General features: G+C 39.8%; 2 protein-coding genes across 2 annotated transcripts in view; both read left to right on the forward strand.

The window, feature by feature from the left end:
* The first annotated feature begins 889 nt into the window (after positions 1-889).
* On the forward strand, positions 890-7,856 carry LOC122662664 (protein S-acyltransferase 21-like). Its single transcript, XM_043858366.1, has 10 exons — positions 890-1,253; positions 2,247-2,360; positions 2,449-2,557; positions 3,382-3,593; positions 4,138-4,206; positions 4,396-4,467; positions 4,585-4,713; positions 5,111-5,191; positions 5,289-5,495; positions 6,714-7,856. The coding sequence occupies exons 1-10, from the start codon at positions 1,209-1,211 to the stop codon at positions 7,638-7,640; spliced, it is 1,965 nt and encodes a 654-aa protein (XP_043714301.1). The 5' UTR covers positions 890-1,208; the 3' UTR covers positions 7,641-7,856.
* A 4,398-nt stretch (positions 7,857-12,254) lies between these two features.
* Positions 12,255-23,344, forward strand: part of LOC122661529 (MLO-like protein 9) — a 37,033-nt gene continuing 25,943 nt past the window's right edge. Inside the window, exons 1-3 of the mRNA XM_043856946.1 lie at positions 12,255-12,618; positions 13,293-13,350; positions 13,569-13,780. Coding sequence (XP_043712881.1) covers positions 12,484-12,618; positions 13,293-13,350; positions 13,569-13,780 — 405 coding nt within the window. The 5' untranslated portion in view covers positions 12,255-12,483. The remainder of the gene's footprint in view (positions 12,619-13,292; positions 13,351-13,568; positions 13,781-23,344) is intronic.

Raw genomic sequence — 23,344 nt, forward strand, 5'->3', positions numbered from 1 at the left:
TCAATTTGGTTGTAAATAGAATGTTTGATGGATTATTATTGAACGCAGTAGATATGTGATTTTTTGCATATATCAAGCAAGATCGAAATTAGACCGATAAGGTGTTCAGTCTACAAAAGCCAAATCAAAATTGATAGTTATTGGTTTGATTGGTTTCATTATCGTTTTTTTTAAGTAATCTGTAATCCTATACCTGTTTACTCGATCTCGGTTTTCATATATATATATATATAAGAAAATATGCAAAAACATGTTAAATTTGATCGTTCTCTTTTTCGGTTTTCAGTCCATGCAGTCAGTTTTGATCGGTCTTATTGATCGGTTTATCCATTTAAGGTTTTCTAAAAATAAAAAACCGAGACCAAGCTAAGAAGAAGTTACATTAATCGATTCCAACCGGTTTAATCGAACCGGTCTCATTTTTTATATGATGGTGTAATGGTTAGGGTTTTAATTATATTATCTGTATAGTAGTTAAGTTTATAAGTAAAATCCAAATCATCCTTCCCACGTGATAGTTCCTGAAATATGCCCCATGCCCTAGAATTTTGAATTTGGAGTTTGGACCACACAGCTTTAATTAGAAGCAACGGTCCATCCACCATTTCTGAAAGAGATTGATGGTGGCATTCATGAAATTACCATAAAAGAGAAGATTTGTCATATGCGCCTTTTTTGGTCAATTCAATAACAAAAGGAATGTTTTAGTAAAAAAATTTGTTTAATAATGATTAAGGAAACATGTAAAAAATTACTAGATCGGCTTTTTTTAACTCACACTCCAACCCTATAATGCGTAAAAATTTGATAAAACGCTGCGGTAAAAAAAAACACAGTAAAACCACTACCAGAAGTCCAGAACACCTTCATCTGCTGTGCTGCTTCCATGGCTCTCCTATCGATATCCGATGATTCAAACTGAAGAAACCCTAGAAATGAAAATCAAGTTCATGAGCCGTCTCGGAATGTGTTTTGTACTACTGGGTCAAGAACTCAAGATCGAAGTCTTCTGAAAACGAACTGGAGATTAGGTGTGTAGTGCGATCTGGAGTGAGAAAATGGAGGAGTGGATCAGTTTTTGATCTTGTAGATATTGTATGTTGGGTTACACTTGTGTTCTCACTTCGTTCATATCGAGGTTTCGTGATTTACTTCAAATGCAAGTGCTGTTAGGGAACACAATTTGATTCGGTTTTCGCTTTTCAGTCATGGCGAGGCGTCATGGATGGCAACTCCCAGCTCACACGTTTCAGGTGCATTGTTCTTTTCATTTGTTGTTTGTTTGGATCAGTTTTGGAATTTTGGGTTTTACTAGGGCTTAGGATACTCGGTGATATGGACTGATCTACTCATCCATCTCTCCTTCTGAATGTTTCGATTATGGTTATATAAATGCTTTAAGCTCCCAGGATTTTGGTGTGTAATGTGTTTCTTTCTCTCTATTTTTCAGTAATCAGTTTGTTAAATTTAGGCGAATTCTGCTATGTGGGTTTTGCTTAGGGAATGGGAAATGCCAACAAACTGGTCCTCTGGCATAAATAGTATTGTTGATTTGTTCATGTTTTAAGGTTCTGAATTTCGGAGTGTTGTGACTTGTGAGGAATGGATAACTTCAGCCAACAGATGGTCTTAACCAGAATTTTTGGTGAATCTTCGGCACTATTAATCTTCCTGGTACTTATTTATAATCATTGTTGTCTTGCAAAGAAGTTTCTTCTTGTTTCTTACTGGAGGTCCTTTGCATCTGTCCCATGACACATCTTGAGAAGCTTGACACCGTAGTCACAATAATCCCATTGCAGAGGATAGAGATCATGTCAGCATCGCTTAGTTGATCATTTGGAGTACAAATAGTACTTGAAAGGGTCAGTTAGTCATTGTGCTTGGTTGCCCTTTTTTCACCTGAACTTCTGAATATTGGTCACATACTGTTCTATTAAAGCAGTGGTAGCAAGATATTGATCATTTGGTACTCAGAGAGTGCAAATTCATTGGTTCTGACGTTATGGTTTCCTGTTCCATGGTTTTTGAACAAGTGGGGCCTTTCTCATGAACTTGTTGACATTCTGTTATTTTGACAGAGTTTGAGAAAATTTTTGGGAGCAGTTTTTGATGTTCCCAGTTTTCCCGGTAATGGAGGGTCCTATTTATGGGGCACCAGGAACTGTCCCTGGAAACATTCCCAAACACAACTTTAGTTTCTACAAGAGCTTCTCTTCTCATGTTCATCTTTTCTTGTTTTTCAGGTTGTGGCTATAACTGTATTTTTCTTGCTATCGGTTGCGTACTATGCCTTTTTTGCTCCATTTCTTGGAAGGGACATTTATGAATATGTGGCTATTGGTGTTTATTCTTTCTTGGTAAGTACGATTCTTTGTGCCAAGGACAGTTTCTTTCTGGTCCTGTATGTTAACTCTTTTTTTATTTCTGTTCCTTTTTAAATTTCAGGCTCTTTCAGTGTTTATTCTCTATGTTAGATGCACAGCCATTAATCCAGCTGATTCAGGGATACTGATTGGTGGAGAGGGGATATCTGCCTATAGGTCTCACAATCCTGGTGAGTGGTTTTGACTTGATATATTCTGATTGGGGAGTTCAAAATTCTGCGAGGTTAGGAACCCCATTCAATCGGTACCAATATCATCCCCACTGAATAATATAAAACCAACTACCATGTCCTGAGATGAGGTTTTAGACTGGATAGGTTTTAACCCAGGAGTTCTCCATTTTGGGTCTAGTTTGAGCCACATGGATGACAGACTCAGTCAGGCTGGCTTCCATTCATCCTCGCATGCTGAAGTTAATTTGTTTCTGTTTAAATTATATTATTCTCTGGTAAAAAAATCTTTGCATGGCCCACATGCAAAGGCTTCCAGTTTTGGTCGATCTAATTGGTCCCTGTGGAAGAATAATGTTCCAATTCAGACCATTGGATAGATAAGGCATGCTCTGGTTTGGCCACATTTCAAACCCAATTTCAGACATGTAGCCCCCATTTATTTGCAATGTTTCTTGTATTTTCAGTTGTTCATCGGTTTTCAACTGTTCTTCAGAAATTTCAATTTTTTAGTAGTTTTCAAAGCTTTAGTTTGCCACGAGGCCAACTCTGTATGAATTTTAACGTGTGAGCAGAGACCTTGAGCCCTCCTTGTCTGCAAAATTTGGGTCAACATCCAACATCCATTCTGCTTCATGTTGTATATTGGGGTTGTTCAGAAATGTCTTCCAGCTGGAAAACTATCCCCCCCCCCCCCTTTTTTTTTTTTTTGAGGGGGGGGGGAGGGTTGGGGGGCGGGGTTGGAAATGAGTGAAGATATGTTCTATTGAATTATAGTTTATTTGCTTAATTTCTTTATTTTTCATAAAAACTTCCTGTCACAGAATCAGGGAATGCTGCTCCAATTGAAGAACTTAGCAAGGTAGAAATGAAGAATGGAGAAAGGTCTACCAGGCGTAATTCAAGTTGTTGCTTAAAAACCGGAGGCTTCTTCTGTGGGTTTTTAGTAAAAGAAGATTGCCGGAATGATGTAGATTTTATGCATCAGCAAGCTGGCGAGGAAGATGCTTTATTTTGCACATTGTGCAATGCCGAGGTACAGTATATTCTTTCTTTCTATTTATGGAAGGAAGGGGGAAAAAGAACTTGCTAATTGACTTGACCTAATCAAAATTCAATGAAACTGAGGGGGGATGGTTCCAGACAAGATTCATAATGCTGTATAGGGTACTGATAAAGATCTAGGAACTCAATGACCTGAGTGAGGACAATCTATTGTAAACTAAGAACCTCTCGCCGAAACCTGAAACATAGATTATGACATAAGATTAAATATGAATATCCAATTATGAGTTGATCAAGAATGCTCTGAGCCAAACAGGGTTTTGAATGTACATTTTTAAACCTTTTGCTGCTAGCTCATTTTATCAAATGTTAATGGTTTCTGCAGATTTCTGACTTCTAATTCCCTTTCTCAGGCCTATAAAAAACTAGTTTTATGAAAAATTCATTTTGATTCATATGGTTGCTTGTTTTCCATTCAACTGCATCTGAAGACTAATTGGTAATGTTATCATGGAGGTGTACCTGCTGTTTTATTTAATGCTGGATAAATGGCATTGATTTGTTCTTTTTTTTAGGTGCGCAAATTTAGCAAGCATTGCAGAAGTTGTGACAAGTGTGTGGATGGATTTGATCATCATTGCAGGGTATGCAAGCAATGTATTCTCTAGAACTTGCATCAGCACTCATGGCAGAATATACTGCATACCTTGATATTTGATTTATGATTGCTAGTTGCTACCTCGTTGATATTCACATTATGGTTGTCAACATTTTCTTCTTATGCATTGAGATTATTATGGGCATCATTAGTTCTTTTTGTCTTTCTGATGCAGTGGTTAAATAATTGTGTGGGGAGAAAAAATTATATCACATTTGTGTGCCTTATGGCAGTGAGTCTTGTTTGGGTAAGTTTTGTGAATAAGATACTGTTTAATATTATCTTTTATAACTTTCCTTAGCACCCACCCATTTCCTCTCTACCCAGTCATAATTATGGACTTCTCTTTATTTTTTTGTGCCAGCTCATTGTTGAATGTGGAGTAGGAATTGCAGTCCTTGTTCGGTGCTTTGTTGATAGAAAGGGTACCGAAAATCAGATAATTGAGAGGCTGGGAGTTGGGTTTTCTAGGCCCCCATTTGCTACAGTGGTGGTATGTGGCCCATCAACTTTCTGGTTTCTCTTTCTTCTCTGAATTTCTTCTCCTATAGCTATAATGGCTTTAAAAGTTCCATCGAACTTGGAAATGGAAAATTTACGGTATCTTGCAGACCATAATGGAAGTCCACCAACAGCAAAGGGGGCCACATTGAAATAGTAGAAAAAATCTTCCTACCAAAAAAAAAAAAGAAATAGTAGAAAAATCCATGGGGCAGAAAATGAGGGTGCCCAGATGACATAATCATCTAATCAATTTTGTTTATTTGGATGGTAAAAAGACAGAGGATGAAAAATGGGAAAGCAAAGGGGTCCAGAGAAAAGCCTGGGGACACATTCTTGACTTCCATCTTACAATATTTATTTCTATAATATATTAACTAATTTTTCAGGCCCTATGTACGGCTGTTTCTTTTCTGGCTACTGTACCATTGGGAGAACTGTTCTTTTTCCATATGATTTTGATTCGAAAGGTTCGTTCCTTTAATTCTTTATCTTGTGTTTCCATGCCTAAAGAAAAGTACAAGAAAGGCGAGTCTGATTTTCCTCCTGGATTTTCTTTATTTACAGGGTATTACGACATATGATTATGTTGTAGCCATGAGAACACAAAGTGAACCACCTGGGCCATCTGTAGATGCAGGGGAACAACAGAGTCTTCCATCTTCACCTACAAGTTCAGCTGTGACTGCCATAAGCGGACGGAGCTCTCTTGGGCTAGGGTTGCAATATAAAGGTGCTTTTTGCACGCCTCCAAGAATCTTTATCGATCATCAGGTACGATATAATCTATAGTACCATGTAAATTGCAGATTGGAGTGCCCCATTCACCTCAAGATGCAGGGGAAAAAAATCTTCATATGACATAACTTTAGGCCATTGATACCATAACCAAGGGATACAGATAATGAATCCAAGCTGCAAACTTGGTGACCCTTGTTATGATCAAAGCTAAATGGCGTATGATCAACCAAGACAGTTTGTTAGATTCTTATATCGTTGGTTACATGCTCCTTGGCTTGGATTCCCTTTATTGATACTATAAAAAATGGCTGTGACGCTTCTTTTATGAATTTTCCCCATTTTCATAGGAGTTGGTTTCTGCCACTAACAATGCCAGATTCCATTCCAGTTCCAACCATAGTTAAGAAATACACGAATAATTTGGCAAAAATTCAGTCAAAATCTGAACTGGTTTGAAAAAACTCAGAAATTTTTTGCGATTTTTGTCCTCCGGAGTTTCTGAAAAGTTCGTGAATAATTTTGGCAAACGAAAAATTTCCCCGAAAAAGCTCGGACTCTTAAAATTGGGTCATTTATATATTTTGTGAATAATTCGGAATATTTACAAAAAAAAAAATGGAATCTTTTCAAGTTTTCAAGAAAATGAATCGAACTTTTTGTTCTGAAATTTTCAAACATAAACAATCAACTCTCTAATTAATCCTAACCCTACTTTTCCCCATAGTCTACTTTTTTGACCAAATTTCTGAAATAGCGAAATGAATTAAACTCGACTTATTCTTCTTCCAAATTTATCAACTATGATTCCAATGCTATTATCTGCCATGTGGCAGTTTGGTTAGTGTAAATTAAGTGGCCATCCGGTCATGGGTTAAGTTTACATACAATCTAACTTTGCCACTTGTCAAAATTATGATTTTAAAATCTTTTGAAAAAATCAGTTCTGTTTAGGAGCTTGGCCCATCGAAGAATTTAGGAGATGAACCCCATCCCCCCAATTAGTGGTGGGCCATACAGTTAACCATTAAATGTGTGGTCCATCCACTCATCCCGAGGTTCTCTATCTATTTCACTGTCAGAATGACCAGATAATTGGCTCCAGATCGTAGAAGCTGTTGGTGCCGTAAACAATTTTCCTTTTTTACATTCATGTATTCTCTTATTTTCGGTGTATTCATAGTGTATCTATTCAGCATTAATTTTCTACAATATTATAGAGATTTCTACCTATTTGTGATATCTGCCTTGCAGGATGAAATCATCCCACACTTGGGGCCAGGACGTGTACCATCAACAGTTGATCCAGATGCAATTGGGGCATCTGAAAAGGGGAAAAGATTGGCCCAGCGCCCAGTCCGAATCAGTGCATGGAAACTTGCAAAATTGGATTCTAATGAGGCGATTAGAGCAGCTGCTGAAGCTAGAGCATCATCCTCGGTACTGCGTCCTGTAAATTCTCGTCAGCAGCCATATGATACAGACCACTTATCGAGTAGCAATATAAGTGGCAGAAGCAGTCCTGTTAGTACTGATCATGGGTACAACAGGGATGCTAGAGTGGGGGCTAGTAGGTTACCTCCGCTCGAGAGTTCTTATCCACCAAGCCAGACTAGCAAGGATGATCTTGAAACATGCGCTCATAGTATTAGCAACCTCAGCAGCCCTCACCACACTAACAATCTCATGCCTTCCCCCATGGAGCAGCAAACTTCTAACAGGGAACATTTCAACCCAATGTATCAATCTTCAGCAGATCAATCTCCTTGGTCAGCAAAAGCAAGCATTGGAGATGAGGTTGCTCACCGTGATAATTTCCAGATACCACAGGACCCAATCAACAAAAGCAACAGGGGTATTCCGGAGAATTCTAGATCTTCAGTGGTTTGGGATCAAGAAGCAGGACGCTTTGTGTCTACAACTTCTACTGCCAGAGCCATTGGGTCCTCTTCACAGGGACCGGAACTCCTCTACACCGGTCAGTCAATTTTCTATGGTGGTCCTCTTGTGAATGAACGGTTGACCAGAGGCTCTAGAAATGGCAGTTCATTGGGCCAAACCAGTTTGGGGAGAGGCTCCACCTCAAATCATCAGAGTAGACTAGAGAGAGGAGGCCAACTTCCCGTGTTTGTTCCGAGTGATTCTCAGGTGAACGAGTTTTCTTCTTCTAGATTGTCCTGAGGGGTTAATGGAGACACGGCTTTTCTTTTTTCCAGGTATATAATTGAGTTAAACCAACATTTCTTTCTTTCTTGCATGTGCTGCGGCATTAAGAATATCTGATTAGCTCTAGTGTCTTTTACTACCATCATGTACGCATGAGTCAATCTACTAATACATCTGTACATATATCCATTTTCACTCATCCTTTGGTTGGGAGCATTTACTGTGCCTTCATCCATCTTTATCATCCTTTTGTGCACAGTTTGTGCACTAACACATGCATGCCTGTCCAACATTTCCACATCCATGGATCACCTAAACAGAGGTATACATCAACATCCCGAACAGAAGATCTATAATGGGATTTTTAACTCTTGATTTCTTTCAATGTGTTTAATGTGTACAGATCCTGATTAGGGTAGCAAGGAGGGGTAATTTAGAGCTTCAAAGTCTGAAACAGATAGGTAAACTAGTAAATTAGGCAACAGCTTTTACTTGAGGTGCCAGCATGGAACAATATGGTGATATGGACCATTAATTTAAAATTTTTGAGAGGTTAGGGAATCTTAACTGCAAAATTGATTGGGGTCCTAGAAGTTCCTAAAAGTTAGAAACTTGGATTTGTAGTGCCAGCTTACTTGAGTTTGTAAATTGCCATGTGTCACATGTTAAAAGGATCAGGACCTACATATAAATGGGTCCCAACTTATAGATTATACTAATAGAAAATATGATTAGATAATTTGTGACCATCTGATTACTTGTTGGAGTTTTTCAAACATAGGCTGTTCAATAAACAAAGACACAAAAGACATCTAACATTGAATTCAAATCCTCTCATCATAAGATATTTGGTGAAGGTGTGAAGGTGTGAAGGTGTGAAGGCCCAGTCCCATAGAAAGTTCTGGGGTAGGACTTGGCCCAGAGATACTTGCTAGCACTACGAAAACACAATGGCTACAAATTCTATGAACTACTCATCCCACAGAGGCTTACAACTTGTACTTTTTTTAATGGGCAGAGGTTTCCTGTGACATCAGAGGGGGAAACCACGTCAATTACAGGGCGGAAGATGGATTCATTTAGTAGGGGCCCATATTTTGTCTGAGGAGAGAATGTCAGTGAGAGTCTCATGGCTCATTATGTGAGAAGGCATGAGAAGATACCCAATGATCCCCATTGGATATCGTGGGGATCTTAGGCCCAAGTACTGGATGGGTCGTGGGCTTTCTGTCGAGTTCATAACCCAATACCTTACATTGGATATTAGGATGAATTTGACAACATTCTCCTAACTTGGCTGTTAGGATGAAACTAGTGGCATTACCACGCAGATTCTAGTTCAGATTTAAGGAGTATAACTGTAGAAGAATTGACGAGGGACATATTTCAGTTTTAAATTCAGTCATTTACGGATTTACCCTTTCATGTAATGTCATGCATCAATTATGTCCATGCACCGTGTCATAGTCATGTACACCTTTGTTGTGCCCCTGAATATTTTAATGGTATTATTTCGTCATGTGGTCAACTCTGATATGGTTGAAACTTGACGTGTGAATAGGGGACTTTGGGGTCAATTTGTCCACAGAATTTCAGTCCCTAAGCCATCACTTTTGCATAAATGTAGAGATATGTTATGAAGTAGTTCAAGTCATTTTTTTCTTCTCAAGAGGTGGAATAAAATAATCCGGTTGAAAAGTAATGTCTGTAATGCATTGTATGTCCCGTAATAAGTTCCATTCTCGTCCACATTTGCCAATATATGAGTTCACCTGGTACGAGTAGTTTTATTGGGGAATTTCCCATCTCATTTCGTTAGGAACTTTCCAAAGAAATAACTTGGTAGCCACATTAGTAGTAGCTTGGTTTATTATTGCTGAGGTAATGGCTTACTTCTTCACATCAATGTGCAATTATTGATAGATAGAAGAATCCTTGTATATAGTTTCGTATACTAGTTACAGTGGTACATGCGTTCGATGGAGATCATATTCACTCGCTTGCTTCTCGTATTTTGTGTATAACCGGGGCATTGAGGAATATCTAGAAAAGTGTTTTGGGTATAACTATAAAGACTGAGTTTTCTTGAAGCCATGGTCAATGAGAATCCATTCACCGCAGGAGGATATTTTGAGGAACATACTAAAACCTTATAGGGGTTTGTGAATCCTACAATGGTTTGGTTGGAGGAAAACTTTCTCCTAACAATAATAGAAATAACAAATTTACTCTCTTTGGCAATCATTAATATCTGCTACTGATAGTGGGGGAAGGGAAGTAGGGAAACTCCTTCTCAATAAATTTGATAGCTCAACTACACCCTTCCTCAGTGCTCCCATAGTCACATGTGATTCCTTAATATACTTTTGAAAACACATACATCGTATCAATTAAGAAGAAAAAAAAAATATTAGGACTGGGTTTTTCGTCACTCATGATGGAGAGAGACTCTCTCTTCATTCATGAGTTTTGCCACTCATATGAGATTTCTAGAATAGTGGAGAGGGTAATTTGGACATTTGCATATAAGGGGAGAGGTCATTATGGTGTCCCAGTGGTGGGATTCCTTTCACCTAGAGGGAAGGAGAACTTTCCCCAATATCATGAACTATAGATTTTGTCTCTAGACGATGCTTTCTCTTGCCACTTGGTAGACTAGTTCCAAGTTTCTAATGTTCACAAGAATGCCATTTTTATAATAATGAAATTGGCAAGGGATTCTATCATTAAAAAAAAAATGACAAGGGATCGCTGGTCAGCACAACCACGGTGATTATTGCATTTGAGAGGATAAAAATCCTAGAACATGTTCTTGATCACTGTCGGATGCACTTTAAAGGTGCACTGTAGAGGATAAAAATTCGAGGGTATATGCTGATACAAGAATGTAGACACATACATGGTGGATATGAATTAATTTGATTACGCAATTTGACATGTAACTAATCCAAACATTGTCTTATGCATAAAATAGTGAAGAAGAAGGGGCTAATCTAATTCCATAGGGTACAAGTAATGTCACTACTCGACTCCACACTGCCCTTTGCCACCCCTATTTGGAGGTCATGGTTCGGCAGTCGGCATTCCCTTAGCCAAGCCTTAATTTTGGAGATTTGGGATGATGCATGTGCCATGTTCAAATTCATCAAAACTCTTTCCTAAAAAGATTTTTTTTTAAACAAAAAAAAAAGAGAAGGTTCTCTGAGTCGCTAGGGGAGGTATGCTAGTATTCTCTCTATATCTCTCTTCCTCAAATGATGATCTCGCTTTCCTCCTATGTATGAAATCATTCCATTGCACTTCATTGGTGTGATCCTCTTCTATGCCACTTGCTTAGAAAACTCTTTTCTCCACCCAAAAAAAAAAAAATTCAGAAATCAAACACTCATAGGATATCGTTGACTAGTCTTAGGGGACGCTGAACTTGATACTGTTTATTTGTGTGCTAGCATTTCTGACAAATGTTTTTCTTTCTTTACTTTATTTTTTATGGGGCGCTGTTCTCTGTGTCGCAGCGCAGCCTGCTCCCAAGCACATGGGGGTGGGTGCAATGACCACCCTACCCCCCCTGCACAAGCTGCCCATGTGCCTGGGCGTAGGCTGCGCTGCAGCACATAAAACATTCTTCTATTTTCTATTGTTAGGTGGCATTGGTTATAATTGGAAGATGAGATGCAATGTTGATAGATAAACGGGAGAGGGTTCTCACACCGTCGGTGGGGGGGGGGGGGAAGGAATCTTTCACGTTACATGAATCATTGCTTGTGAAATGATTTCATCAATAAGAGGACCTATATGGTTTGGGAGGAAACAGAGTATCAGTGTGGGGTTCCACATAATTAGGAAAATGAGATAGCATAGAAAAGGATCCCTACACCATACTGGCAACGTGGGATCTTTTTCCTTGGAGAAAATAACCTTGTACTTAAGGGAAGGGAAAATTTTCCTTAACCCCCGATAAAGGGTTCACCATGAACTGCTAGAATTACTTCCCCCTATTTGTTAGAGATCCAAAATGCCCTTCAATGTTTCCAAACACATGTCCGTGTTCAAACGCAATGATGACTATCGATGAAGGAGGAATCATTGACAACGGCTTAAGAAAAACTTGATCCTAAGAGGGAATGCAAGGATTATCAAAAGTAATTTTTTGAATTTGATTATCAAAAACAAATCATTGCCAAAAATAAATTCATAATCACATGCCTTTCTTTAGCAATGGAGCGGAAGAACGTTGGTCATTTCTTTTGATCAAATTTGTTAGCCACCACCAATATGCCAAGAAACTTCTTTTTTTCTTAATAAAGAAGCTAAAATAAGATTTTGGACAGTTGGGAATTTGGGATGGTTAAATGAATTATGACCACAACCTGCCAAACAAAATGCCTATTAACACTCCTCTCCTGTTAATGAGTTTGGCAATGGCAGTTTCGTAAATATACTATTCAAACGTGGGTCTTTACTTTATTTACCACTGGTCTCCATACTCCCACCCAACGGCCAAAAGTAACGTAACCATTTACAGGAAAAATGGAGAACCTCAAAACCCGCTATTCAATTTTTTTGTTTCTTTGGAAGCTTTGCAATGAAGCCCATGGGAATTGGGAGTTGGGAGTTGATGGAATCATGAAACCGTGTTTGATGTCTCTCTCTCTCTCTCTCAACAGCTACAAACAACTCGTTACCCTCTCTCCTGAATTGAATTTGTTGAATAAATTCACGTTAATCTGGGCATTGATGAAGAAGACCAGATAGATATTAGTAGGAACCGTTTTCATTGAAGAGATATTGTTCTCTCTTTCTCTCTTTGCTTTCCTTGGGACAACTCGTTCTGGTTGTTGTAGACTTGTAGGTAGTCATGGCAGGAGGAGGAGCATCAAACTCCCAAGAGAGGCAGCTCGACCAAACACCCACATGGGCCGTTTCCGCTGTTTGTGCCATTATCATTATTATCTCTATTCTTTTGGAAAAAGTTCTTCACAAGGTTGGAGAGGTTAGCATGTCTTAAATCTTTAGCATTGTATGTCTCCTCTGTTCCGCCCACTCCCACGCCCTCTCCTCCTTTTGATCCTCTGTTTTATGTGGATTCATGGAAAAAACTGGTGATGATTAGAATGTTGGTTCTACATTTTTGCTTTTCTCTCTTGATTCTGCTAAAATACTATAAGCATAAGGAGATAAGCATGAAAAGATTGAGTCTCTCTATTGTTTTGTATCTCTTCCCCCCACCCCTTTTCTCCATTTTTTATATTCCTTATTTTTCCTTCTCTTACTCCCCACTTAACTTGGGATTAGGCTGAGTTGTTGTTATTGTTTAATTCCCCCCACCCACCAACTCCTCCTTCTCCTTTATATTTCCCAACATGTTTCTGTTTCACAAAGAATCCCCCCTCTGTTTATTCAGCTGGGGTTATTGGTTTGGAGGGAGGGCTAAACAGAGGAAGAGTAATTTGGGTATTGATTTTCATAGAAAAAAATTTCCATTGGTTGAGTTCAGCAGCCGAGCTTGGCGAGGTAGTCACCTACAAGACTTTGACATGCATTTTACTCCTTCCTTCTGCCCTGCTTCCTTATCCAATAGAATCTATAAACATTCAAATGATATTCACTTGGTTTACTTGGGTCCTCTGCCCCACTTACTGGATATTAGTGGTCTTTTGATTTCAGTGGTTTACGAAAAGAGACAAGAAGGCTCTGTTCGAAGCTCTTGAGAAGGTTAAAGCTGGTAAGAGCACAACTTATGCTTCTTCACAATAATTATTTGTCACAGGGAAAATTTAGAAGGAAAACTTATTTTTTTTTGGGGGGGGGGGGGGGCGAAGGGGAGAAATAATTCAATTTATCCTTTTCTCTTCAAGTAATTATCCTTTTTTTGGGGGGGGCGGGGAAACCATAAAGCAGTAACCAAATTTCTTTTCCCCCTTTTCCCTGTAATCTTTGCAGAGCTGATGGTTCTAGGTTTCATTTCTTTACTTCTGACATTCTGTCAGAGCTACATTGCCAGAATATGCATTCCCTTAAAGTTTGCGAATACAATGTTGCCTTGCCGTTATAGAGGGAAGGATCATGCCGAAGAGGAGGTATATCATCGGAGGCTTTTATGGAATGAACATAGATTCTTAGCTGGTGGTGCTGGTGGTGCCAGATGCAAAAAAGTAAGTGCATCTTGGGTGACATTTTTGGATACTGAATTTGTGTTGCTTGATTGAATTTCTAATGGTGTCAAGATGACATGCAATCTAGATTCCTATTTACAAGAAGAATGAATCAAGATAATGACATGATAATAGTGCTAACATTTGAATTCCAAAATTTCATTGCCTGGATAAAATTAAAAATCTTGAATTGAGAATCTGTTCATGCTTCCAACAACAAATTTAACAATATAATGAATTTGAAATCCACTACCCACCTTTCCTCCCACGTAGTTGTTTGGTTCCAAATTTTCCATAGTACTCCATGATATCAATGCAAGAAACTGATCACCTAATTTTGGAGCAATTGTTTCAGTTATCCAGATGAAATGCCTAATCTGAATGCAAAAGTTCCAACAATGTGAGGGTACTTGGGAAGTACATGTTTCAAATCTCTAAAAATAACAATTCAAGTTTTTCCTTTTAAGTAGTAGAAAAATTGTACTGCTTGATGAGGAGCAAATCAAGGGCTAGACAGGCTACCCAAGCTTAGGAGTGGCTTACCAATCTGTTCTCAAAAGAATGGTTGCACTGGTGAATGTTTCAATGTTCTTGAAGGGCATTGGTCAGTCCTTTCTTCCTCTTTTACTTAGAAACAACAGAAGGAGAACTTGGGAAGGAATTGAGTCATAGTTGTCATGCACAAGTTTCTTAACTGTGGCCTGCTACAAATTAGTTTTAGTTAGCCCCTTTGCAAGGAAAGACATGCATAGTTTAGGCCTTGTATCAAGTATGACCTCAAATAGAGTTGATTGGAGGAAAAGGATCCATGTAGCCGACTCCATTTTAGTTGGGATAATGCTCAGTTGTTGTTGTATTAAGGTGAAATGAACTAGATATTAGAGCTCTACATGCAAGGGCAGTAAAAGCTCCCATGGATTGTACTATGGTTGTGCATAACTGACTTGAATCAAGAACTCCAAGAAATCAATATCAGAGCACTTATCTCACCCTTAGCCTCATCTCCTCTCTTTTATTGTGATTATCGTGCCGTTCTTGGTCGAATGTGACAGTGCATAGCTGTTAACTACCGATCCTGCTCTAAGTTATATACATAAAAAGAGCGTCCCAGTGCACAAGGCTCCCGCTACTGCAGGGTCTGGGAGGGGCAAATGTACGCAGCCTCACCCCCTGCTTCACAGGAGAGGCTGTTTCCGAGTTTTGAACCCGCAACCAACAGGTTGCAATAGCGCAACTTAACCATTGAGCCAAGGCTCTCCCACTTCTAAGTTATATATATATATATATATATATATATATATATATATATATATGTTGCAATTAAATAAATATTGATTTGTTAAAATAATGTCATACCCGATAGGGGTATTTTTGTCCATCTTTTATATTTCCTTTCCTTAGCCGATTCTTATTAGGTATTCCTAATTAGAATCGGTATAGGTTGCTTTCCTAATTACAGTTTGATTGGTTGTAACTCTTTTAATATAAATAAAGGCTAGGTGATCCATATTGATCACTCAAGCATTCAATTCCTAAGGCTGTTTACATGATCAAAATTGAAAGTTTTAACCACATAAATAATTTATTCTTGAGATACTTTTGAAAAATGCACTATCAGATCCATCAAACTTCATGGCTGGAGAGGACAGCATGAAATAAGGCATGTTTCTTGTAAAGGATTTTTAACTTCTAAGGGGACCCCCAACCTCCCTTTATGGTTGCGATAGAACAGAGGGTCTGTGATAAGCTGAGTGGCGTGGTGGCAGAAGTGGCACAGCTTGAGGAAAGAAGAGATTCCTTGGAGAGCGATCACAAGACGTTGGCTACTATGGTGGAGGCCCTACAGCCTCAGATAGGTCATAGGTGACCATACCGCCAAGGTGAATGTTCTAATGCAGGCGATTGCCTCTATTCTACTACGAAGAATTGTTCAACCATTTTAATCAAGTGTAGAATGAATTTCTAATACTGGAAGGCCTTTATAAGAGAAACCCATTTTAATATAGTGTAGAATAATTCTATAAATCTCGAAATTATCAAAGGATCCCAAGTGCTGGCCAAAATGACTGTATAGCCATGATTCGTGTTCCCTTTGAACTATAGGGAAAAACTATCATTCATTGTCCAATAATAGATACTGTTATAAGAGAAAAACATTTTTATCTAGTGTAGAATGATTATCTATGACTGAGTCCCTAGAGATTTAATCCACCATGTTCTAATGAAGAGAGGGGTGTTGAGTAAATATGTGGATGTAATTAAAGATATGTATGAGGGTGTGATGACTAGTGTGAAATCTATGGGAGGTCAGAGCAAGGAATTCTCAATTACGATAGGGCTACATCAGGGATCAGCCTTAAGTCTTTATCTATTTGTGCTTATCATGGACGACCTAACCAAGAGCATTCAAGACGAGGTCCCGTGGTGTATGTTCTTCCCCGATGATATTGTTTTGGTGGATCAGACAAAAGTAGGGATTAACGCTCAACTAGAGCTATGGAGATCAACCTTAGAAAAAAGAGGCTTTAAGGTTAGTAGAACGAAGACGGAGTATATGATGGACACTGACATGTGCAAATTAAGGAAAGAGAGAAACCGCAAAGTGATTATTTTAGATATCTGGGGTCAATCATAAATAAAGAAGGTGACATAGAGGATGATGTTTTACAAAGGATTAAAGTGGGATGGATGAAGTGGAGAGGTGCGTCCGAAGTGTTGTGTGACCGACATATTCCTTTAAAGCTTAAAGGAAAGTTCTATTGAACTATTGTACGGCCCGCTATGATGTATGGGGTAGAATTTTGGGCAGTTAAGAAGTGTCATATTGAGAAGCTATGTGTAGCAGAGATGAGGATGTTAAGATAGATGTACGGAAAAACTAGGAAGGTTAAAGTAAGGAATGATCGTATTAGAGCTGACTTGGGAGCTTCTCTGATCAATGATAAGCTTCGAGAGCGTCGTCTGAGGTGGTATGGTCATGTTCAACGGAGGCCTAGGGACGCCTCAGTAAGGAGTGATATGATCCCGATTGAAGGAACTAAAAGAGCTAGAGGCAGGCCTAAAATGACCATAGGAGAAGTTGTGAGGAAGAACATGCATAATCTAGGTCTTGTTCCCAGTATGACCTTGGATAGAGCCTATTGGAGGGCAAGGATCCATTTAGTAGACCCCAATTAGCTGAGATTCTCTTGACTTGCTGGGTTGTGCCTCTCTCTTACTTTCATATTTCATTTTTCCTTTTATTTTCCATTTTCATGTTTCATCTCATTTCCCATCTCTTCATTCCCCTTTTTTTTTTTTGTTCTAGCCTTAGTTTTCCCTACTTTATTTTGTTTGGATCCATGTAGCCGACCCCATTAAGTTGGGATACGGCTGAGTTTGTTGTTGTAGAATGATTATCTAATTCTAGAAACCATCAAAGGGTCACTTATGCTGGCCAAACTGACTATAGAAATAGATCGATATGAACATCATGAGCTGTCCCGTAATAAAACCAGTTGTTGCTGATACCTTCTTCTCGGTTCCTTCTTCCATAACCCGAGCTCGGAGAAGGGAGAGATAAGAGGGCCCTATGGAGAATATGGTCAGAAATCCATAATAGAGTCCGACCACAACGACCGAATTGATTATCTTCATGCATAAGGATAATAGATTACCTAGTAGAAAAGATTTTAAAATCATCACAAACCTCCCCTTTTTCTTTTCTATTGCAATTTCTTGATTATTATATGATGATTTATTCACTTTCCATATATATAAATAGGGTTCATGTTCCGTTACAACTCAAGGAGAAAAATATCATCATCGTCATCATCATCAACAACGACAATGATGAGAGGTTAGTTGATTAGTTGTTATAATCAATGGATCAGTAATGAGAAAATTTATAGAATATTAAGTGCAACCGGGTTTGATGAAAGTATTGTTGATATACATTGTTGTTGCCCTTAATAACTTGGTTTAGGATACACGGTTGTAACATGGTAACAGAGCAGGAAGGTCGGGTGTTTGATCCCTGGGAAGTGCAACGGGGTTCCCCAACACTTTCTCCCCTCGGTGCCACGTGATGGTGTTTCTGCATAAGTGTGTGCCATGTGTAAGGCCATGTATGGCTTACACGTGCAGGGGGTGTTAATATTCTGATAATCCCAGGTGCACTGAGAGGGGGGTGAATCAGTGTCTTCGAGAATTCTTCCAAACTTGATCCCGTGGCTATGACAATCACACATAAAGAGTGGCCGGGGCAGTCCCGTAATTACCAATTATACATGCACGTCCACCTCGCAACCACTATGTGGCCAGGTCTACCAGACAGTGCACCACCACTCTGCAGCAAACACACTCCAAGAATATGCTGGAAAAATAACAAACACACAGTACACCAAGGGTATACGTGGTTCGGCCAAGCTGCCTACATCCATAGAGGAATACCCGTAAGGGTTTCGTATTTCCTCAAATACTCAACTCGAATTCAACTACTGCAATAGCCCAGGTGCTACAACACCCTCTTCTGACTCCGCAACAACGAAATCAAGGGCTACAACCCCAAGCCAATCAAGCCCCAACTTGATTGGTATTACAATATGAATATAAAAATTCAATTACAAGTCCCTCCCAATAACATGAACAAACTAGGATTCTTTTAACATGAATCAAACCCTAGATATAAATTAGGACTTGTGAAAACACCTTCCAAAGTTGAATGCTCCAAAACTGGTAACCAATGACAAATCCATAAATAAAAAGATTCTTCATGACAAACCGCATGAAACGATGCCAAATATTCTGTTTGCAGCCAACTTTTTGATGATGTCAACACGCTTTGCTTTTACGATGAGAATATGCTTTTTGCTTTTATAATACAATCGACCATTTTCCTTGAAATGGAATCTCATGGATCCATCATGGTGCACGCTCAACATATTATCCACACCCGCATATACACTCGTAAAAGGTTGATATGGTGGAGCAGCAGTACACATATCTGGGTGCATCCAACCAATAGAAGTACTGGCGCCAGCATCAAAGTCGCCTTGGTCATTCTGTGTCCTCCAAATGGAATCTAGCCACTAGAATCCAATCCAACGGCCCAAAAGATTCTGTAGTTTTAACAAAACAATGATACAGAATCGCACTTAAGATGTAAGCCAAAATTTTGGCTAAGTATATAAGCTTTTGCCTGTACCAGATTTGCTCCGTTTTCGCGCTTTGACACAAAAACATCTGTAACTTTCTCGTCCGACACTGAAATGACACGAAACCAGTAGCGTTGGAATTGCGACTCGATGAACTTCATTTCTCGTGAAGAGCGCTTCACCAAAAACTGCCATTAAACCTTCTAAAAGTGGCCTTAAAGTCGCTGCCATTGCATGAACCTGTGAAATCATAACTTTTAATACACGGAGCCTTCACCTGCTGCTTCGCCCCTTTGCCAAACACTATATAAGGACTTAATATAATGTTAAATGGTGTTATTCAAGTGCGGGTACCCCTGTAACTTTGCCAAATGACCAAAATGCCCTTATTGCTGTGTAGGTGACTGTTTGACCATTTCAGCTCTTCCAACTCACAAAATACCACTGCCACATCACCAATATGGATAATAAGGTTGCCAACAATGACAACACCACTCCAGAATACCTCAGTTGACCCAGTTGACCAACATATTCATTGTTGTTTCCCTTACCTGATGGCTCGAGCTTTTAGGATAATCTTTTGTAGCAAGTATACCAGAATTTCTAACAAGCAGACTATGGATCAAACAATGAGAATTCTTCAACACTCCATGGCTCCGTCATATGATTAAAATTCCTATGAATGTGGTGCATGGAAAATACAAAATGTTTGTGCTTGTTTTAGTCAGCTGATTTCTATGCATAGGGCTGAAAATTTCTGTGTAGACACTGAATTTTGTCACTCCAAGTGATCTCCGGACAATGATAGACGGAGCCCAACGTTGCTCCCAGAAGTCTCCTGACAAAAAATGACCATTTTCCCCCTGGGTGACTTGAGTACCCAAACCTTATCAACATGGTCTGAAACTTTTAGAAAAAACTCTTTTTTATCATAATAATACGAAATCTAGACTTTGATGCGAAAATGACACTGTTTGGCCATCATGTCATCAAAATGATTGTTCTGTAGGACCTACCACTTTGAACACAATTTTGACTGTGTTCCCAGCCAAATTTGTAATTGATCTTTTCGTCATTGGATGGTACTCTGAAAGACCTTTTCAACAATATATGGATCGTAAAATCCAACAGTCTGATTGGGAGATATCATTGTTCGAAGTTTGCCGTGCAAAGCTGTCAAAATCAGCATCTAAGGTTTCCCATGGCCATTTTGGGACTGCCAAGAGACAACCCTTGGTGACCACGCCCAGGGTGAATTAGCAGCATTGCCAGGACGCCCTTGGGGGTGTCTTCAAGCCCAAAAAGCCCTCTTTTCCCCCTCCTATAGGACCCCCTTGGAAGGATCACCAAGCCCAAATTGCCCTCTTTTCCCCCTCCCCTTGGTTCTTATAAATAGGGACCCCCAAGATAGACATTATAGGTAGTGTCCTTAGGGCATACGATGGGTAGTGTCCCAGGGTACGTGCTAAGTAGCCTCTAAAGAGCAGACATGATAAGTAGTGGTGATAGGGTACATGATAAGTAGTGTTCCCAGCGTATGTGATAAGTAACCTCCCAAAATTATACATCTGTAGGGTACATGACAAGTAGTGTCTCCAGGATGCATGATGTACTTCACCAATGGTCCCCCCCCCCCACATCTGTGAGCAAGGTATGTGAAGTTTTATGCTCTCTTATGTCAAAATTTAGAGTTAGTCCTTCGACTTTCATCCACTATGTGCCCTCAATCAACGAGGGGGGGGGGAATTTGTAGACACTGAATTTTATCACCCCAAGTAATCTTCAGACAGTGATAAATTTAGCCCAACATTGCTCCCAGAATTCTCCTAGAAGAAAATGACCATTTTGCCCGTAGGATGACCTGGGTGCCCAAACCTTATCAAAATGGGCTGAAACTTTTAGGAAATCTCTTTTCATCATAATAATGCTAAATCTAGACTTTGTTGCGAAGACGACACTATTTGGCCATCATTTCATCAAGATTCCTACTCTGCATGCTCTGCACGGCCTCCCACTTTGAACACAGTTTTGACTATGTTCCCAGCCAAATTTGTGGTTGACCTTTACACCATTGGATAGTATTCTAAAAGAATTTTCCAATGATATATAGATCGTCAAAATCTGACAATCTAATTGGGAGATATTGCCGTCTAAAGTTCACTGCCTAAAGCTATCAAAATCAGCATCTAGGGTTTCCCGAGGCTGCCATGTGGCAACCCTCGGTGACCCCGCAAATGGTGACCTGGAGGGGCCGCCAGTACCCCTTTGGAGGGGTCTCTAAGCCCAAAAAGCCCTCTTTTGCCCCTCCTCTTAGTTCCTATAAATAGAGACCTCACCCCTTCTCAATGTCACACCTCTACACCCCTTCTTTCCCCTCTCTTATACCTAGGAACTCCCTTGAAGCCCTGAGTCCCCGAAACCCTGGAGAAAGTCTGAAATCCAAGGGAATTCCAGAAAATCCTTATGAGACTGGGAAAAACTCCCAGAAAACCCTAAATCCCCAAAATACCCCTGAGAGTCAGAATTTCACATCATCGGAACTCTACAGAATTGTGTCAGTAAGACCTATTGCACCCAAAAAGGGTATTTTTCTCTTTCCTCCCTTTTTGTCCATTTTAATTCAATTATTTAAGTTGTTTGATTAAATTTAGATAATTGGACTGTTTAAGTACCCGGGTTAGGGCTTATGCCCTAATCAAGGGTTGTTTTACACCATAAATTATGGATCGTACTACGAGTGCTCAGTGTGTGTGACTGTGTTCAGAGAAATAAGGCGGAAAAACTTATGATAAAACTTGGTCTTATGAGATTTGAAGATAAGTAGAAAATGCGAAGAATTTATAAACTTGTGCTTTTACAGGAGATCTGAATTACATTCTTGATATCATTCAAGTCTTGGAAATAACTTCTTGGTTTTGGGAGAAGACTAATAGTAACTACTGCGCAGGAAGCAAGCCTTGATCGGGACGAAGCTTCACAGTGCAGTTACTGAGATTGGGGCTTGAGGGCCAGGACTTGTGCTTCGATGTTCAAGTCTTTTACAACTTGAAAAATAAAAATGAAAAACTAAAATGCTTGACCCGAAGGCCTGGAGAGGATAGAGTGAGTTCTCTTCTCCAAAAACTCCTTCCTTCCTTCGCGAAGTCCGGTCTTAAGTAGACCTTTTTGGGTCTTAAGCGGGGCTTGCGTATCACGAGGTGCCTCCGTGAATCACGCGTCTTTGTCCTTTTGGCGAAGAAGAATGGAATCAAACTTTCTTTGTGGCCGAAAGATGAATGAGAAATGTCGGGTGGAGGATCCCAACTTGGACGGATGTCCGAGCATTGCTTTCTTGCATTTGCCTTGTGAAGGCATCTTGAAAAGCGGTCTTAGAAAGATTCTTCCGGTGGTAGTGGGGACACGTGGCATTCCATATCCGGGGACAGATCGCTTTCCACATTGTGTTCGCATTGTTTAAACTCAATATTTTAATTGCCGAGTTGTGGCGATAGTGTGATAGGAGTTATCCTTACGTCGCGCTAACGTAGGCATCCTTTTCCTTCGGGTTGCCGGATTGCCCGTTGGCTAGGATCCATATACCGGAATCCCAGGTGTGATAAGTGGATTACTTCACAGGGTCTCTGGGGCCCCAAGTTTCTTGTGGACTTGGCGATGAGGTGGAGAATTGTGCGTTACTTCTTCGGGCTCTTGTTGGGATCTTGGGCGTATTCTCCTTGATGGAGATGCGCCCGATGGATCCTACGCTAGAATGGGCTCCTTACGAATGGGCTTCTTCTTCTTGATTCTATTGCGACCCGGTTGAGGCTGCGATTTCTTCTTTGGGCTTGGTTTGGAGCCTCTTTCTATTTCTTTGGACTTGGATTTTCTTGAGCACATTAGCTGGGCCTTAGTTGGGCACATAATTTGGGCTTTGTCCTTGGACTTCTTAAGGGCTTTGATGAGGGTTTCCTTGGAGCATTTTGTGAGATCACATTTATCCCACCATTTTTACTCTGAATCCTCGATGAGGGATTGATGGACCATTCATCGGTCTCTTATGCGGTGGTCTCATATTCCCAAATACATTATCCGTACGAGTTTGCGGTGGATAAAAAACCTTAAGAGATACTTTTGCTCGGGGATGCATTCGGTGTCTTGTGCAAAATACATGATAGGCTTGAAAATGGGATGCGGTAAGATGTCGAGGATTGGACCGTAAGTGGTCCCCCATTTTGGAACCGGTGGGATAGAGCTGGAGAATTTATAATCAGACAGGAAAAACCACGAGTGCTTATTCTGGCGATTACTGAGTGCAAAGAATGCGTAGTGCATTGCATCGATGTAATCGAAAAGAAGTGGTACTCTTGTGGGTAGTAGTTTTGTGAGAACTTCATGTTGTAAGGGTGTGCGCTGATCGGTAGTCTTTGAGGATCTTGAGAATAAGTAAGCG

The sequence above is a fragment of the Telopea speciosissima genome, chromosome 5 (assembly GCF_018873765.1).
Source record: "Telopea speciosissima isolate NSW1024214 ecotype Mountain lineage chromosome 5, Tspe_v1, whole genome shotgun sequence".
NCBI lineage: Eukaryota > Viridiplantae > Streptophyta > Magnoliopsida > Proteales > Proteaceae > Telopea > Telopea speciosissima.

Bases quoted from the DNA above. Each gene is read 5' to 3' on its own strand.
- LOC122662664 (XM_043858366.1), top strand. From the start codon at position 1,209: ATGGCGAGGCGTCATGGATGGCAACTCCCAGCTCACACGTTTCAG. The intron at 5,192-5,288 runs GTTCGTTCCTTT...CTTTATTTACAG, and splicing joins ATATGATTTTGATTCGAAAG to GGTATTACGACATATGATTA. The intron at 5,496-6,713 runs GTACGATATAAT...TCTGCCTTGCAG, and splicing joins GAATCTTTATCGATCATCAG to GATGAAATCATCCCACACTT.